The 19,034-nt window shown below is 44.0% G+C and overlaps 1 protein-coding gene and 1 long non-coding RNA gene across 2 annotated transcripts in view; one reads left to right on the top strand and one right to left on the bottom strand.

Annotated features, from left to right (window-relative positions):
- The window catches only part of LOC134602893 (uncharacterized), a 249,144-nt gene that overhangs the window by 59,542 nt on the left and 170,568 nt on the right, over window positions 1–19,034 (top strand). The window lies entirely within an intron of this gene.
- RBM28 (RNA binding motif protein 28) overlaps window positions 1–19,034 on the bottom strand; it is a 78,349-nt gene that overhangs the window by 28,672 nt on the left and 30,643 nt on the right. The window contains exons 2-3 of the mRNA XM_063448340.1: window positions 7,637–7,913; window positions 5,232–5,408 (exon numbers count right to left, since the gene is read on the bottom strand). Coding sequence (XP_063304410.1) covers window positions 5,232–5,408; window positions 7,637–7,754 — 295 coding nt within the window. The 5' untranslated portion in view covers window positions 7,755–7,913. The remainder of the gene's footprint in view (window positions 1–5,231; window positions 5,409–7,636; window positions 7,914–19,034) is intronic.

Genomic DNA, 19,034 nt, shown 5'->3' with positions numbered 1-19,034 from the left:
ACGTATTACAGGATTGCCTAAGCATTGAGGTAGTCCAGTAGTAATGACCAATTCACCCTCATGGATGCCTGATCACCAAGGGACCCAGTCTTGATAAGACATAATGCCAGTTAAGTCTTGTTATCATTGACTGACGCTCACAGACATAAACTAGCCTGCATTGTTGGGCTTACGTAATGTGATGCACCCAAAGTTATTAACAGATTTATTTAACCAATCATTGTTAACAGGAGTAGTCCCAGAAGATTGGAAGTTAGCTAATGTTGTGCCCATACACAAGAAAGGTAGTAGGGAGGAGTCATGCAACTATAGGCCAGTAAGCCTTACTTCAATAGTGGGGAAAGTAATGGAAACCATGTTAAAGGATCGGATTGTTGAACGTCTAAAACCACATGGCTTTCAAGATCAGAGACAACATGGGTTTACTTCAGGGAGATCATGCCAAACTAATCTTATTGATTTTTTTGATTGGGTAACTAAAATAATAGATCAAGGTGGTGCAGTAGACATTGCTTACCTAGATTTCAGTAAGGCTTTTGACACTGTTGCACATAGAAGGTTTATCAATAAACTGCAATCTTTGAGTTTGGATTCCAATATTGTTGAATGGGTTAGGCAGTGGCTAATTGACAGGCAACAGAGGGTTGTAGTCAACGGAGAATATTCGAAGCAAGGTCTAGTTACCAGTGGGGTACCTCAGGGATCTGTACTTGGACCCATGCTCTTGATGTTGCAGAAGGTTTTGATGGTAAGGTAGGTCTTTTTGCTGAGGATACTAAGATATGTATTAGGGTTGATGTTCCAGAAGGAATAAGCCAAATGTCAAATGATTTAGGTAAACTAGAAAAATGGTGGCAACTGACATTTAATGTGGATAAGTGCAAGATAATGCGCCTTGGACATAAAAACCCAAGGGCAGAGTATAGGATATGTTGTACCCTACTAACCTCAACATCTGAGGAAAATGATTTAGGAGTCATTATTTCAGATTACTTAAAGGTAGGCAGACAATGTAATGGAGCAGCTGGAAATGCAGGCAGAATGCTTGGTTGTATAGGGAGAGGTATTAGCAGTAGAAAGAGGGAAGTGCTGATGCCATTGTACAGAACACTGGTGAGACCTCACTTGGAGTAATGTATGCAGTACTGGAGACCGTATCTTCAGAAGGATATTGATACCTTAGAGAGAGTTCAAAGAAGGGCTACAAAACTGGTTCATGGATTGCAGGATAAAACTTACCAGGAAAGGTTAAAGGATTTTAAACATGTATAGCTTGGAGGAAAGACGAGACAGGGGGGATATGATAGAAACATTTAAATACATAAAAAGAATCAACACAGTAAAGGAGGAGACTATATTTAAAAGAAGAAAAACTACCACAACAAGAGGACAGTCTTAAATTAGAGGGGCAAAGGTTTAAAAATAATATCAGGAACTATTACTTTACTGAGAGGGTAGTGGATGCATGGAATAGGCTTCCAGCTGAAGTGGTAGAGGTTAACACAGAGAGGGACTTTAAGCATGCGTGGGATAGGCATAAGGCTATCCTAACTATAAGATAAGGCCAGGGACTAATGAAAGTATTTCAAATATTGGGCAGACTAGATGGGCAGAATGGTTCTTATCTGCCGTCACATTCTATGTTTCTAACCTAAGCTTAGGGCTAGATGGGGCTTTAAACAGACTATCAAACCAACTTATAAAGGTAGGGCTATTGTTACTTTCAATACTAAAGACTATGTGTCTGAAATGTACAACTTGATGATGCAGTGACATACTATATGGTGTCCCATTATTTCACCAATAACATGTTGCAATATATTGCCAACATTGTGTCATATTCAAACCTTTTTTGGTTAATAAAAATCCCATCATACCAACTAAGTATACATTGCCCAAAATACATAAATCACACACTCACCCACTCGGTAGACCAATCATAACAGTGGTAGATTCTGTTCTCTCTCCCCTTTAATTTTTTTTTAACAAAGCAGTCACCCCATATTTATTTAAAGGGAAACTATACGCTAGGAATACAAAGTTGGACGATATCCAGAAGCTAATGCGCACGCTCAGCAAGAGTTATTAGGATAGCCCCAAATGAAAACCTTGGGTAATAGTTTCAGGTAACAGAAAAAAAAAAAAAAAAAAAAAAAAGGAAACCGCACCCTAGACCAAATAATATATATAGATTATATCCGTACACAATGGTTATGGTCTCTATACAATTGACCTTGAAATAAAAAACATAAAAAATAATGGTGCAGTAAAATAGATACAATGGGTGTGTGAATGGGTGCTTAAGTAAGTTCACACTCACATTTCCCAGAGCTAACTCAGAGCTCAGCTGTTATTACGCGTGGACGGAACAATCCCTGTCTCAGGATATGTATGAAGCAGTAGAGATCTTGGCAATCTCAGGCAGATAATATGTGGAAAGACATACCGCGTAGGTGGTTTAATCCCCACCAAGGAATAGGATGGTGACCAGGAAGTAGAAAGGAGTTAAAATCCGTTTGAGTATTAAAATTAAAAAACTTAACAAAAATAATAAAATGCTGAATATCTGGACTTTAACTCCTTTCTACTTACTGGTCACCATCCTATTCCTTGGTGGGGATTATACCACCTACGCTATACTGACTAGAGCAAGTTCTGCTCTAGCAAATGTGAGTACGGTATTTTATATTTTCCTTTATTTATCAGTACGTACTGCACTATCTGGATTCCCTGTCTTTCCACATATTATCTGCCTGCTTCATACATATGCTGAGACGGAGATTGTTCCGCCCACGCGTAATAACAGCTGAGCTCTGAGTTAGCTCTGGGAAATGTGAATGTGAACTTACTTAAGCACCCATTGTATCTATTTTACTGCACCATTGTTTTTTATGTTTTTTACTATTGTAGGTTTAAGGGGACTGAGACAGTGCACCCAGACTATTTCAATGAGCTGAAATGGTCTGGTTGCCTATAGTGTTCCCTTTAAGATGAAGTCTTAGACACTGGGATTTTTTATCAAGGTCGCTGGTATGGATATTTGTGACAATAACATCTATGTCAGTGTTGACATCTGTAGCCTGTATACCTGAAATTTCACACAGTCGAATGCCTTCGATAAGAAAGAATTTCTGGTTGAGCCCTTATGTACTGTTTGAGAAGAATTACTTCTCTTTTGCTGGAAAGTTTTATTTCCAAACCAGAGATGATGGGCTAGAACATGGCACTCACATATGCTAACATTTATATGGATTATTTTGAAGAAAGATTTATCTGTCCACATCAGTTTTCCATGCCAATGTGTGGTATTGGTCTCGCTATCGTGATATCCACCAAGAACTCAGCTCATTCTTACAGAATATCCTATTATCTATGGTCCACTGAATAGAAAAAACAAAAGGAATAGGCGCTCACTAAATAAACTAGAGGTGGGCAGCAGTGAACCGAGTAGGAATTCCCAGCGCCTACTCAAAATAGTGAAACAATCAAAGAAAAAAGTGGCAAACCGCACCCAAACAGTACAAGTGATAATAATAAAGATGTATACATACAAAGTGTTCTAAAATAGTAGATGTATGGAACCTTCAATAGAAAATACAAAACAATAATAGTGCAGTATATCAGGCAAATAGGAGTGGTAAAAGCTTATAAAAGACTAACTCACACTTTGCAGAGCTACTCAGAGCTCTGCCGTATAGCGCCTAGACGGTACAATCCCCGTCTCAGGATATCAAGTGGTGATGCAGTGCACGGTCCAATCCTCCACAGTAGTATATGGAAAAGATAGAGATACGATCCAATAGTATAGTGTGTTTTGAAAACAATATTGGTAAGAAAAGGAAAAATATCCTACTTACAGATTTCAGAGCAAATATCTTGCTCTAGTGTGTACAGCATACGGTGGTATAATCCCCACCAACGGATATACATCAGGATATATCAGGATTCAGGAAAATCAGGAACAGCAAATAAAATAGTAAAAACTATAACTTTATTTGGATATAAAATATATAATAAAATATATAATAACAATAACAATTTGTTTTATTATATATTTTATATCCAAATAAAGTTATAGTTTTTACTATTTTATTTGCTGTTCCTGATTTTCCTGAATCCTGATATATCCTGATGTATATCCGTTGGTGGGGATTATACCACCGTATGCTGTACACACTAGAGCAAGATATTTGCTCTGAAATCTGTAAGTAGGATATTTTTCCTTTTCTTACCAATATTGTTTTCAAAACACACTATACTATTGGATCGTATCTCTATCTTTTCCATATACTACTGTGGAGGATTGGACCGTGCACTGCATCACCACTTGATATCCTGAGACGGGGATTGTACCGTCTAGGCGCTATACGGCAGAGCTCTGAGTAGCTCTGCAAAGTGTGAGTTAGTCTTTTATAAGCTTTTACCACTCCTATTTGCCTGATATACTGCACTATTATTGTTTTGTATTTTCTATTGAAGGTTCCATACATCTACTATTTTAGAACACTTTGTATGTATACATATTTATTATTATCACTTGTACTGTTTGGGCGCGGTTTGCCACTTTTTTTCTTTGATGGTCCACTGAATGCCCATTTCCTGAAATGTGTAACAATTTTTTGCAGAGAGGTTATCCTAAGGGATTACGTGCTTTGCAAAATATCGACAGGTGTGATCTGCTATTTGTCCTTTTTAATCAAAGACCAGGGAGAAAAAAAAATAAATAAAAGCTCTACTAACAAAGTGACTTTGTGAGTGTTTTGGGACACACTAATGTGGTAGGTAACACTTTAATAAAATACGGAGACATTTTACACTGGGCATACCTAGGCATTTTAGACTTCAAATGGCCACCATTGATAGCATACACCAGAGGTAGATCCATAGATCATCTAGTCAGGGCTAAATTTAAAAATCACTATGCTAAAGCAAAAGTTCTTAAAGGGACACTAGGCACCAGAACAACTTTAGCTTAATGAAGCAGTTTTGTATATATCATGTAGAACTTCGGGCTCTGTGATTAAAACAGCAATTTCTTTTTAAATCAGGGAGAAAACGTCTAATTTTATGTCACATTTTCGGACTAAGCTAATTGACAAACCAATGCTAGCTTATTTTTGTTTAAGTAACCATTTATTGTCGTCTTAAAATGTTACACTTAATAAACATATTTACCTTGCACGCCTGTCACTTACATAAGAACATGTTTTGCATTACTATGAATCACTTACTGCATTCTTTGGTCTCCTCTTTCTTTTTTGTTTTCTTATCTTTCTCCCGCAGCTTCTTTTTGGCAACTGTGACCTCTATTTTGCCTCCATCAAAGCTCTTAATCTCCTTCATCGCTCGCTGAGCATCTTCCAGCATGGAGAATGTAACATACCCAAATCCACGACATTTTTCAGTCCCTACAAAAGAGACAGGTTTTTATATCAAAGGAAACAATACAGCACATCTGTGAACATTCCAAATTCCCCAAAACTATTATTATTTTTTGTTTGCAGTACAATTCAGACTTTGTCAGGAAACATGTCATTAGGGAGGGTAATTGTGATGACTATGCGAATATCTATTTATGTAGGACACCCAAGATATAGGCATAAAACTACAGTATGGACCATGTCTATGGCTACTACGGTTATTCCACTTCATATAAACTTAGCCATAGAAGAAGACAGTAGTTCTATAGGAATTTATGCCTATGTGTCCAGTAGTTTGCTACTGAGAGCAGTGTAGGCTCCGAGTGCACAGCTCCCTTGCTTCTCTGCACAAGCCTGCTATGGCAAGAGGGGGATGCCCTGTGCTCTGCCAATGTCGTCTGCCACCTAGAATGAACCACCCCCACCCAATGCCACTGATCCAAAGTTCTTACATATGTAATTCGGAATGGGAGGTTGGGGGGAGCATATGATTGTGACACTTTATTAATCTAATACATGCACTCAAGCAGACTTCAAGGGAAATGGCCCCTTCTCTTGAATTTACACCATCTAAAAAAATATTAACACAAGTTACCTATAACTTGTGTTAAAGGGAATCTCCAGTGCCAGGAAAACAATCAGTTTTCCTGGCACTGGAGGGTCCCTCTCCCTCCCACCTCCCACCCCCCAATCCCCGGTTACTGAAGGGGTGAAAACCCCTTCAGTGACTTACCTGAGGCAGCGGCGATGTCCCTCGCCGCTGTCTCCGCCTCCGCGACGCTCCTAATATCCATTGCGTCGGCCGGTGGGAGAGACTGATCTCACCCACCGGCCGAGGGGATCTAATGCGCATGTGCGGGAATGCCGCGCATGCGCATTACTTCTCCCCATAGGAAAGCATTGAAAAATCATTTCAATGCTTTCCTATGGGGTTTTGAGCACAGCGTGAGGACGTCCAGCGACGCTCTAGTACAGGTTTCCTGTGCTAGAAACCAGGAAGTTCCCTCTAGTGGCTGTCTAATAGACAGCCACTAGAGGTGGAGTTAACCCGGCAAGGTAATTATGGCAGTTTATAAAAAACTGCAATAATTACACTTTCAGGGTTAAGAGTAGTGGGAGTTGGCACCCAGACCACTCCAATGAGCAGAAGTGGTCTGGGTGCCTAGAGTGTCCCTTTAAACCCGTTTGTAATGAGATGCTCCATTTTCTTTTAAATGTGTCCTAAAGAAATATTAGCATAACTGCAAAAGAGAAGAGTGGCCTAGCTCCCACCCAGAGTTATCCATCAAATATTTTTGAATAGTATGACAACTTACCTGGGTCCTCCAGGCACCCACGCTGCACCCTGTCTTTCCCTGTAAGAAAAGTCAATTGTCTTGGCTAAACAGGACCAATACAACACAGGTTCTCAACCTGGGGTACACGCACCACTAGCAGGGTGTACACCAAGAGCTGGCGGACAGGTGACTGTAGCAACCCCAGGAGGTAGCCAGCTGTGTGCTAAGACAGAGCAAGTGCCTACTCTACCCACACAGAACATGTGGGTAGATAAAAATAAATGTAAAAAAAATAATTTGTGAGTGTGTGAGAGAATGTGTATACACTTTTTTTTGGAATTTAAATCAATATAAGTATGTTTCTAGCACTCTTTGGGTGAGAAACATTGTTTCATTTCTCATCTCTCTATATGCAGATTGCAAAATGCAAATAACAGAATTTTAACAATGATTAAAGGGAGCCAAGATAGAAACAAGAAAAAGCTTTGGATTTTTAAAATTTTTCACAATTCCCAAGTACATATTTGCTAAATCAGTCAAACATAATAAAAACCTTGGGAAGTGACAGTTGCCATTTAAGTACTCAATTCATACAAACTAAACACATCTGATGTGCCGAAAGCATATCTAACATTCTTAAACATAAGAGTACGAAAGGATAGAATGTATCACTCCAAGATAGACAATTATAGTTGAGGAAAATGGATTTTAAAAGGAAATGAATAAAAATCAAATATTTATAGGAGCACGCGTCTGATAATTCGGCAAGTGTTAGATAAAATGAGCCAAGAGCATAATAAAATGTTTGATGATGCCATAAAATTGCAATCATGTTACTTCAAAGAAATTGTGATTGAGAAAGCACACTGATCCACGTCCAAGCATACACACATGGACAACAATCATATCTAAACATGCAAATACACATATTTTTCGTACCTTTCTCTCTAACCACGAAGCACTGTCTGACGGGGCCAGTTTCACTAAAAAGCTGCTCCAGTCCTTCATTGGTAGCAGCAGCAGGGAGGCCGCGAACAAACAGAGTAAGCCCAGCCATTCCGGATAAGTATCAGAGGAAGAACCCCTCCGCTTTAGAAACTACCACGCTGTTCTTTGGGCGCCGCCATCTTGCCCAATCCGGAAGTCCCATTTCAAAATCATTCCGACGTGCAATGTGTAGCGTGGCGATCAGTTCCTGACTCGTAGCATTCTGGTTCTGTAAATAATCCAAAAACTGCATTAGGCGAATAAGTGACCCTGTGATGTTTATATTCTCGACAGACTTTAATGAGCTCACTGTCTAGCATTCCTAAGCCAATGTTCAGTGATTTAATGCTACACGAGTTTTTATAAAGGTATTTGTAATGAAGAAGAAAAAAAGTAAAGGGTGCGCCTTAAAAATAAGTGAAAGTAATACTTATATAAATATACAAAAGTCCAAGCAGTTCTGCAATAGTCCAAAATGTTAATGATCCACGTTGGCAGGAAAAGGTCCTTATGAGTCAACGACTATGGTGTATGGTCACAGGTGGAAACTCGTAGTCCAGAAGTATATATGTATGGGATAAGCAGAAAACAAAAGACTCCAATGGTACAGTATGTCTTAATCAATAAAATATCGGATAAATAAAATGAAACTACTCACACTATCCAGAGCTTAAGTCCAGCTCTGGTTTGAATGGCATGAAGTGGAACAACCCCCACTCAAGGATATGCGGAGTGTCTCTAGTGATCTTCAATTGACCGACCCAGTAGGATAATCCAGCTCGGGATGAGATAAAAAAAATATATAGTGCTCCCTGTATAGCCGATAACAATTATAAAAAGTAGGATAAAATATACTCACGGTATATTGAGCAGACGCACTGCTCGATGAATAGCGCGTGGGTGGTACAATCCCCACCTTGGGATTCTTGGTACTTCTTATGAAATGTAAAACAGTGGTGTCAGGTCAGGATAAAAAAAGAATAATAAAATTCCTGAAAATAAAAAATAAAAATAATAATCAAAGATGGTAATATAGTAATATAGTGAAAAAAGGAATATGGCGACAATGTGGAAAACCGCCAATAAATTCCTTTATTAACACTTAACAATAAATATTTAAAAGGTTTCTAGACGCGTTTCGCCACTGCTGGCTTCATCAAGTAGAAACACATAAGGAAAAACAGATCTGACAGACACGGTTTATATAGGAAACATGTAATTACATCTGAAATTTGACGCCATAATGACGTCCTTTGTAATGAGACTAGTTTGTTACATGTTGTTACCGTACATATTTTATGGTGATGTGAATCTGAATACTTATACAAATACTAATATGTTTAAAGAGCATTTTTTTTTTTTTAGTTTGGCTATTTTTGCTTTAAATGTTACATTCATATTGAATATTGATCACTTACTTTAAAGAAGTGTTGCAAATTTCAAATAAAAGACCAGAGTAGCTAAACTGGAAGCATAAATAATAAACTGCAAAGATAAAATCAACACCAGATAACAGGGCGCCACAGTCACTCTAGTTGCCGACTTCTATGAGATATTCTCACAAATAGACAGAGAGAATAAAAAACAATCAGTGAAAATGTAATACAATTTATTGAAAAGTTAAAATCAACAGAGATAATTAAGCAATGTCACAATACACAAATGTGCAACAATCGCAATTATAAGCCCAAATAGGCAAAAAGAACCCTTAAAGGACCACTATAGTGCCAGGAAAACAAACTTGTTTTCCTGGCGCTATAGTGCACTCACCCTCAGAGTCCCATCCCACCGGGCTGAAGGGGGTTAAACACTCATCTTTCTCCAGTGCCGGGCTCCCTCGGTGCTGGGGACTCTCCTCCCTCTTCTGACGTCACCGGCTGAATGCGCATGCGCGGCAGTAGCCGCGCGAGCATTCAGCCAGTCCATAGGAAAGCATTCTCAATGCTTTCCTATGGACGCTGGCGTCGCGCCTCTAGCGGCTGTCAATGAGACAGCCACTAGAGGCTGGATTAACCCATATGTAAACATAGCAGTTTCTCTGAAACTGCTATGTTTACAGCAGGCAGGGTTAATCCTAGATGGACCTGGCACCAGGGGCGGACTGAGAACCCTCAGGGCCCCCGGGCAAAATAAATCAAGGGCCCCCTTACAGGCCCCACCCATACTCCGCAGCAAGCGCCACCCATGTCCCGCCTCCAGCCACACCCTACACAATCTTTAGACACAAGGAACAAAAGTGCAAAAATCCCTTCAAGGCCCCAGTAGAGACTACAATTGAGGGCTAATGGGCCATGGAGGGGGGTCTTTCTAGCAGAGGCTATCTCAGTGTCCTTTAGAGAGTGTGTTAGAAAGAATCCCCTCCAGGCCCTATTAGAGACTACAATGGAGTCTAATAGGCTTGGAAGGGGGTCTTTCTAACAGAGGCCATCTCAGTGTCCTTGCTGGAAACAGTCGCCTCCAGGCCCCAGTAGAGACTACAATTGAGGGCTAATGGGCCATGGAGGGGGGGGAGCATTCTAGCAGAGGCTATCTCAGTGTCCTTTAGAGAGTGTGTTAGAAAGAATTTCCTCCAGGTCCCATTAGAGACTACAATGGAGTCTAATGGGGCCTGGAGGGGGGTCTCTCCAACACTCTGGTTCCTATTCACAATATAGCAACACAACATAGCTGATACCTAGGCCAAGTTGGCTCCTCTTACCTTAATTACTGTTGCTGGCTGGCAGTCTGTGGGCTTGCTGGAAGGCTGTGGGCTTACTGGCTGCGGCTGGCAGGCTGTGGGCTTGCTGGCTACTGCCGGCAGGCTGTGGGCTTGCAAGCTGCGGCTGGCAGGCTGTGGGCTTGCTGGAAGGCTGTGGGCTTACTGGCTGCGGCTGGCAGGCTGTGGGCTTGCTGGCAGGCTGTGGGCTTGTTGGCTACTGCCGGCAGGCTGTGGGCTTGCTAGCTGCGGCTGGCAGGCTGTGGGCTTGCTGGCTGCGGCTGGCAGGCTGTGACTTGCTGGCTGGCAGGCTGTGGCTTGCTGGCTGCGGTTGGCAGGCTGTGGGTTTGCTGGCTTTAAGCCTAACTGGTGGCCTGTAGGCTGGCTGGCTGTCTACTGGCCAGCCTGTGGGCTGACTGGCCTGTGGGTTGGCTGGCTTGCTGGCTACTGGGGCACTCGTAGATTATTTAAAGAAATAATCCATGCACAATAACCACTACTACTCTGTGTAGTCGTTATGGTGCCAGGAGGGCCGGGCCCCCCTCCCAGAGTAAGTAGTCAAACCGTTTAAGAACAGTTTGACAACTTACCTGGGGTCTGCTGGGATATGAGGCTGTAGTAGGGTATAGGAGCAGTGGTGCAATATGTAAGCGGTGCAGTGTGTGTGAAAGGTTCAGTGTGTGTGAGGGGGTATAGTGTGTGAATGTGTAGGGTGTGTGGGGCAATGTGTGTACGAGGGGGCTGTGTATGTGTGTGGCAATGTTAGTATGGGGGGCTGTGTGTGTATGGGTGGGCAGTGTATGTGTGTGTGTGTGTGAGGCAATGTGTGTAAATGTGTATGGTGTGTGTGGGGGCAGTGTGTGTGTATGGGGGGCAGTGTGTGAATGTGTATGGTGTGTGGGGGCAGTGTGTTTATGGGGCTAAAGTTCACTCTCACCACTGCGACCACCAGGAATACCTGGTGGTCACAGTGTTGAGAGTGAACTCTAGCCCGTAGCTCCAGGGCTAGAGTTTACTCTCGCAAGAGCCGTAACGTTGCCGTGGTAACCGCGGCAACGATCTGTGCTCGCGCAAGAAGGTCCCAGAGGAGCTGCAGGCTGAGCTCCCGGGTCCTCTCTTCCTCCCTCCCCTGCCGGCTGCCCGCACGGTGCCTGCGGACAGGGGAGGGGGCAATTGCCCTCCTCTTACTCCCCCCCCCTCTTCTTACCCCCTTCTTACTCCCACTCTCTTCTTACCCCCCTTCTTACTCTACCCCTCCCCCTCTCCTTACTCCCCCCTCCCCCTCTCCTTACTCCCCCCTCTTCTTACTCCTCCCTCTTCTTACTCCCCCCTCTTCTTACCCCCTCCCCGCTCTTCTTACCCCCTCCCCCCTCTTCTTACTCCCCCTTCCTCTTTTTACTCCCCACTCCCCTCTTCTTACCCCCTTTACTCCCCCCCTCTCTTCTTACTCTCCCCTCTTCTTACCCCCCTCCCCCCTCTTCTTACCCCCCTCCCCCCTCTTCTTACTCTCCCCTCCCCCTCTTCTTACTCCCCCCTTCCTCTTTTACTCCCCCCTCCCCCTCTTCTTACCCCCTTCTTACTCCCCCCTCCCTTCTTACTCCCCCTCTCTCTCTTCTTACCCCCCCTCCCTCTTCTTACCCCCCTCCCTCTTCTTACCCCCCTCCCTCTTCTTACCCCCTCCCTCTTTCTTCTTACCCCCCTCCCTCTCTCTTCTTACCCCTCTCTCTCTCTTCTTACCCCCTCTCTTCTTACCCCCCCTACTCCCCTCTCTCTTTTTACCCCCCTCCCTCTCTCTTTTTACACCCCTCCCTCTCTCTTTTAACCCCCCCTCTCTCTCTTTTAACCCCCTCTCTCTTTTACCCTCCCCTCCCTCTCTCTTTTAACCTCCCCTCCCTCTCTCTTTTAACAACCCCCCTTTCTCTTTTAACCCCCTCCCTCTTTTAAACCCCCCTCCCTCTCGCTTTTAACCCATCTCTTTTAACAACCCCCCCTCTCTCTTTTAACCCCCTCCCTCTCTCTTTTAACCCCCTCCCTCTCTCTTTTAACCCCCCCTCTCTCTTTTAACCCCCCTCTCCCTCTCTCTTTTAACCCCCCCTCCCTCTCTCTTTTAACCCCCCCCTCTCTTTTAACCCCCCCTCCCTCCCTCTCTCTTTTTACCCCCTCCCCGTAGCGTGGCCGAGCTGCTCTGCGTCCGCGGTGCCGGCCGGATTGATAGGAAGGTGCACACACACTGAGTGTGCACCTTCCTGTCAGTCCGGCCGGGTACAGGAAACAGAAACTCCTGTTCCGCGGAACAGGAGTTTCTGTTTCCTGTACCCGGCCCGACTGACAGGAAGGTGCACACTCAGTGTGTGTGCACCTTCCTATCACTCCGGCCGGCACCGCGGACGCAGAGCAGCTTGGCCACGCTACAGGGAGGGGAGGTGAGAAGCTGCAGCCGCCTGAGCGCTCTTAAGAGAGAGCGCTCAGGCGGCTGCAGCATTTAAAGGGGCGGCCGGGCCCCCTGATGCCGGGCCCCCCCCCCGGCCGGGCCCTCGGACCATGCCCGAAGTGCCCGACCGGTCAGTCCGCCCCTGCCTGGCACCCAGACCACTTAATTGAGCGGAAGCAGTTTGAAAGTGCAAAATGCAAATCGTTATAAAAGTAATTAAAAGACTGCTACTACCAAATCACATGGTTCTAGGATAAGGCTCAACACGTTTCGTCGATCAGACTTCCTCAGGAGCTACAGAGGCCTGTCTGCACTTTTTTCCAGTATCACTTTTTCCACTCACCCATTTATTTTTATTTAAACTGGAAGCATAGCTGACTTGGTATAACCATTAGAACTAGGTAGGTCCACAATGAAATCCATAGACAGATGAGACCATGGACGCTGGGTATGGGAAGTGGATATAATAATCCACACGGAAGTGTATCTGGACTTTAGAGACTGCACAAAGAGAACATGCTTCCACATAATCCTTAATATCCCTTTTGAGTGGCTCCCACCAAAATGATCTGGAAATAGCAGATACAGTCTTATTTATACACGGATGCCCAGCAGTAATATTGTCGTGGAATATTTTCTACACCTCTTTTGTTATTTAATGGAATAAACAATTTACCTAGAGGTTTATAATTAGGTGCCTGGGACTGAGTCGCTATGATAGTACAAAGCAATGGTGATGACAAGTTAAAAGGACAGTGATACTCTCAGGAGGAACAATGGATGACGTCTCTTGTTCTAGTTCTAATTCTTTGTCAAATTGTCTAGATAAGGCGTCAGCTTTAAAAAAAATTCAGGACCAGGCCTGTAAGTAATAATAAAGTTAAAGTGGGACAAGAACAGAGACTATCTATCCTGTCTAGAAGAGAGACGTTTGGCATCACCAATATAGGCCAGATTCTTGTGATCGCTTATGATCAGAAGGGGGTCTTTGGAACCCTCTAAAAGATGTTGCCATTCCTTGAGCACCAATATAATGGCTAACACTTCTCTGTTACCTATGTCATAATTACACTCAGCAGGAGATAACTTTCTGGAGAAGTAAACACAAGGATGCAAAGGGGCATCCTGACTTTCTCTTTGGGAAAGGACAGCTCCGACCCCTGCTTCAGAGGCATCAACCTCAAGTATGAAAGCTTTGCTAGTGTCAAGATGTATTAATATGTCTGCAGAAGCAAACAATTTTTTGAGACGTTCAAAAGCCTCTTTGGCTTCTTTGGACCATACTTTACAATTAGCCCCCTTGCGTGTCATATTGGTGATGGGGGCTTTTACTGAAGAGAAACCCTTTATGAATCTCCTGTAATAATTGCAGAAACCAATGAACCTTTGAATGGCCTTTAACCCGTTGGGTAATGGCCAGTGTAGAACAGCCTCTAGTTTGCGAGGATCCATTTGGAAACCAGAGGCGGATATATTATAACCCAAAAACTGTACCTCAAATTGATCAAACATGCATTTTTCAAGTTTACAATAAAGATCATTCTTGAGTAAAGTTTGTAATACTTGTTAATCATGATCGTGATGGGTCTGGAGGTTCGGGGGAATAAATGAGGATATCATCAAGGTATACAAGTGCAAAAGAGTAAATATAATCCCTTAGCACATCGTTAATGAAGTCCTGAAAGACGGCCGGGTCATTGCATAACCCAAAGGGCATAACAAGATAGTCATAGTGTCCAATTCTGGTATTAAATGCTGTTTTCCACTCGTGATCATTCTTAATCCTAACCAAATTATATGCACTCCTGAGGTCAAGTTTGGTAAAGACCTTAGCATCCTGGAGTCTGTCAAACAATTCGGAGATAAAGGGGCATTTTTTATGATGATTTTGTTTAAACCCCTATAGTCTATGCAAGGGCATAGTTCTCCATCCTTTTTAGACACAAATAGGAAACCTGCACCAGCAGGGGATGATGATTTGCGTATGTGACCCTTACTTAAGGCATCTCTGATGTACTCCTCCATGATTTTAGTCTCTTGGGGGGATAGAGCATTAAACACCCATTTAGGAGGCATAGCCCCGGGCAACAGATCAATGGAACAATTATATGATCTATGTGGAGATAGAACTTCAGTTTGACTTTTACTGAACACTTCCCTAACCTCCCAATACTGCTTGGGTATTTCTGGGGTAGTGGGCGTAATAGTAGGTAAAGTAACGATGCGCACTCTTTTAGTAAGAGGTGTCATACAGTCCCCCTGACAGTCTGTACCCCATTCCAGTATTTCCCTTTTGGTCCAGTCAATATGAGGGTTATGCTTGATGAGCCAAGGGAACCCTAATATGATGGGACACAAAGGGGAAGCAGTTATCTGAAATGTAAGGAATTCTTTATGCATTGCTCCTATACTGATACAGATAGGTAAGGTCTTGTGGGTAATCAATAGTTGAGAGAGAGGTCTCCCATCTATAGCCTCAACCACCAGAGGTGAAGGTTTCTTCTTGACAGGTATTGAGTGTTTTTTAACAAAATACATGTCAATAAAGTTACTGTCACGGTTCTCGCCGCGACATCCAGACTGCAAGACGAGGTCGCCCCAGAAGTGCCCAACAAGGGATTTGAACCTGGGTACTTTGCAGTCCTGGGCCTGTTGTTTCTCCTCAGAGCCACCTTACAGTTCAAGTATTGCCCATAGTCCGATCTTGCCTTGTATCCAGCACTGGGGGCTGGCCGTTATCTGTGGCTGGTCCAATATTCTCAGCACACCTGAAGCTGATGGCCGTTAGCCAGGTATATAACACTGCCTCTCCCAGAAGGCAGTGTCAGTTCATTGACTCTGGTTCCTGTTATTTCGAGTTCCTGTTGTCCTGTTAGTTTTCGGCTTCTGACCTTGGCTTTGTTCTTGTTGATCCTGTATTCTGGCATCCTCTGACCTCCGGCTTACCCACGACGATTCTCCTGCTCTTGTCCTTGTCTGTACTTCGACCTGGTTATCCTGAAACAGCCCCCGTGCACAGACTCACAGGCCAGGTGAGTTCTTCCCTGACCACCTTGGCCTGTGTTTAATTGCAAGGGTGAGCATATCTCTGCACACTGGACTCCCACCAAGGTAAGCCTTGACAGAATGAACTGACCATAATGGAGTCTGCAGAGATGTCTCAATTGCTTACCCAGCAAGTATCCAGCCTGGCCCAGACTGTCTTGGAGCTGCAGCGAGAAGTTCGTTTTCTTAAAGGCACGGTACGCCCAGCCCTGGAACCTGGTTATCCTGAACCGTTTACAGTTATGCCGGAGAGATTTGATGGTAACCGTGCTTCCTTCCTATGCTTTAAAGTGGATTGTGAATTGGTGTTTTCCCTGAAGTCTCGGACTTATGCTAATGACTTCATAAAGGTCCGAGCAGCTATTAACCTGCTGTCTGGAAAAATTAAACAATGGGCACATGAAATGTTGCAGTCTCAGAGTCCTGTCCTTGCTGGATGGGATGCTTTCATGACTGCCATGGAAGCACAGTGCAAGACTCCTAGCAAGACCACTGTGCCTAAACCAGCACCACGTCCCAGAGGATCCCAGATTCCCAGAAACAAAGGGAACCTGTACCAATACCACAACCCTGTGCTGCCTCATTATGCTCCTGTTCCTAGGAAGGCCCCAGAGCAATCCTACCTTCCTCTTGACTCAGATGAACCTATGGAAATAGGATTGGCCCAGCTCAAGGTGACTAGTGAAGAAAGAGACCGGCGGAGAAATCATGGCCTTTGTTTTTACTGTGGTGAAAGAGGGCACTTTATCTCTCTCTGCCCAATTCGCCCACATCGGCCAGAAACCGTTCAAGTTGGGGTTATGCATACCCATCCGGCCAAGTCTGCACCTCTGCCTGAGAAACGCCAAAGTCGCTGTCAGTCTGGTCCACGCTCCGTGACACATAAGAGTACTCAGACCACGGTAGTTAATACAACCTGTGTTTCTCTAGAATCAGCTACCAGTACCCCTGAAGAATCTCTGCCTCCTGCTCCGGAAACATCTGTACCTCTTCTTGAGGAAACTGCTGTTCAAGCAAGCACCACTTCCTACCTGCCCAAAGGAGAATTACCTAGCAATGCACCTAAGGAAAAAGGTACAGAGATACTTACTCCTGGGATCAAGGTACTTACAGCCTGCTCCAAGTCTGGTACCATAAAATCCCAGGATGTAAAAGGACTCTGCTCTGGATACCTGAATTATAAAGACTACCTGAGTGAGATTGAGACCGAAGATGAGGAGTACGATTTCCAAGCAGAGCCTGTTCACGCCCGGAGGGCGTTCTTGACGGGAGGGTACTGTCACGGTTCTCGCCGCGACATCCAGACTGCAAGACGAGGTCGCCCCAGAAGTGCCCAACAAGGGATTTGAACCTGGGTACTTTGCAGTCCTGGGCCTGTTGTTTCTCCTCAGAGCCACCTTACAGTTCAAGTATTGCCCATAGTCCGATCTTGCCTTGTATCCAGCACTGGGGGCTGGCCGTTATCTGTGGCTGGTCCAATATTCTCAGCACACCTGAAGCTGATGGCCGTTAGCCAGGTATATAACACTGCCTCTCCCAGAAGGCAGTGTCAGTTCATTGACTCTGGTTCCTGTTATTTCGAGTTCCTGTTGTCCTGTTAGTTTTCGGCTTCTGACCTTGGCTTTGTTCTTGTTGATCCTGTATTCTGGCATCCTCTGACCTCCGGCTTACCCACGACGATTCTCCTGCTCTTGTCCTTGTCTGTACTTCGACCTGGTTATCCTGAAACAGCCCCCGTGCACAGACTCACAGGCCAGGTGAGTTCTTCCCTGACCACCTTGGCCTGTGTTTAATTGCAAGGGTGAGCATATCTCTGCACACTGGACTCCCACCAAGGTAAGCCTTGACAGTTACCTGCCGAACCTGAGTCCACCAGTGCCTTGCATGAAAAGTTTTTCTTGTTGCAAAGGGCGACAGTGTCAAGGAGAAATCTACTTTGGTTCTTACTAGAGGACGTTTTCATCACACCTAAGACCTGTCCCCTTAAGGTTCTTAGGGGCCGAAGTTTTCCGGGCGTATAGGACAAGTATCTCTCGTATCTCCTTTTTTGCCACAATATAAGCATAGACCCTCTCTTTTCCTATACTGTTTCTCTGCCTCTGACAATCTCGTAACCCCTAGTTGCATAGGTTTGGATTCAGGTTTCACCGGGAGGTCAGGGACAACAGGTTTGGAGAATCGAGGTGCTAGTGACAAGGTCATATGTCAGGTTCTGCTTCTAGTAATTTCTCTGGTCCTAAATCTATAATCAATCTGCATCACAAAGGTAATACATTTTTTTTTTTCAGTAGTTCTTTAGCAGCAGTTTCGTCAAGAAAATTCTCGGATAATCCTTTTTTAAAAGCAGCGATTAATCCGTTGGTAGTCCAGTCTATCTCAGAAGCCAAGGTGCAAAATTCGATGGCATAATCTGGGATAGACCGGTTCCCTTGTTTGATAAGCATTAAGGCAGTGGAGGCATCATCCTCCCTGCCTAATGGTTCAAACGTTAGTTTGAATTCCGCAAGGAATTCCTGGTAATTATAAGAAATACTCCTTTTACGCTCCCATAATGGATTGGCCCATGTTAAGGCCTTACCCTTAAGTTGATTCATTAAATACCCAATCTTAGCTCTATCCGTGGGAAATGGACCAGGTGAGGCCTCAAAGTGGTATTCGATTTGATTAAAGAATCTCCTACATTCAAAATTGTTACCATCAAAATGCGGAGGAGGAGATAGGGAGATGGTAGGTGCCTTATTAACTATAGGCGGAGGTACAGTAGGTATGGGAGGCCTAGTCGGAGAAGCCTCAGGCTGTAAATAAGCCGTCCGAGTAAGGAGCGGGCTAAAAGCCTGGGCAAATTGATCCATCCGGTGATCATTCTCTTCTAGCTTTCTGTGCTGACCCAATTCTGCAGGATCTATGGCCATGTCGTAATGTCAGGATTACTACGGTAATTGATTCCGCACGCAGAACTGCAGAACACCTAGGACTAAGGATAACATCTAACCGAACCTTAGAATAGCCGGACTTAACGTATCCAAGAATAGTCAGAATATTTGCCGAGGTCAGGGATAGAGAATCAGACACAGCGATGAGGAAAAGCCAAAAGTCAAGGATACCAGAAATCAGGGAAGTCAAAACGAAGCCAAAGTCAAATACCAAAAAATCAATATCAGGAACGCACTCTCGGATTA

Source organism: Pelobates fuscus, chromosome 3 (assembly GCF_036172605.1).
Source record: "Pelobates fuscus isolate aPelFus1 chromosome 3, aPelFus1.pri, whole genome shotgun sequence".
Taxonomy (NCBI): domain Eukaryota; kingdom Metazoa; phylum Chordata; class Amphibia; order Anura; family Pelobatidae; genus Pelobates; species Pelobates fuscus.
This window is presented reverse-complemented; position numbering and strand designations above follow the sequence as displayed.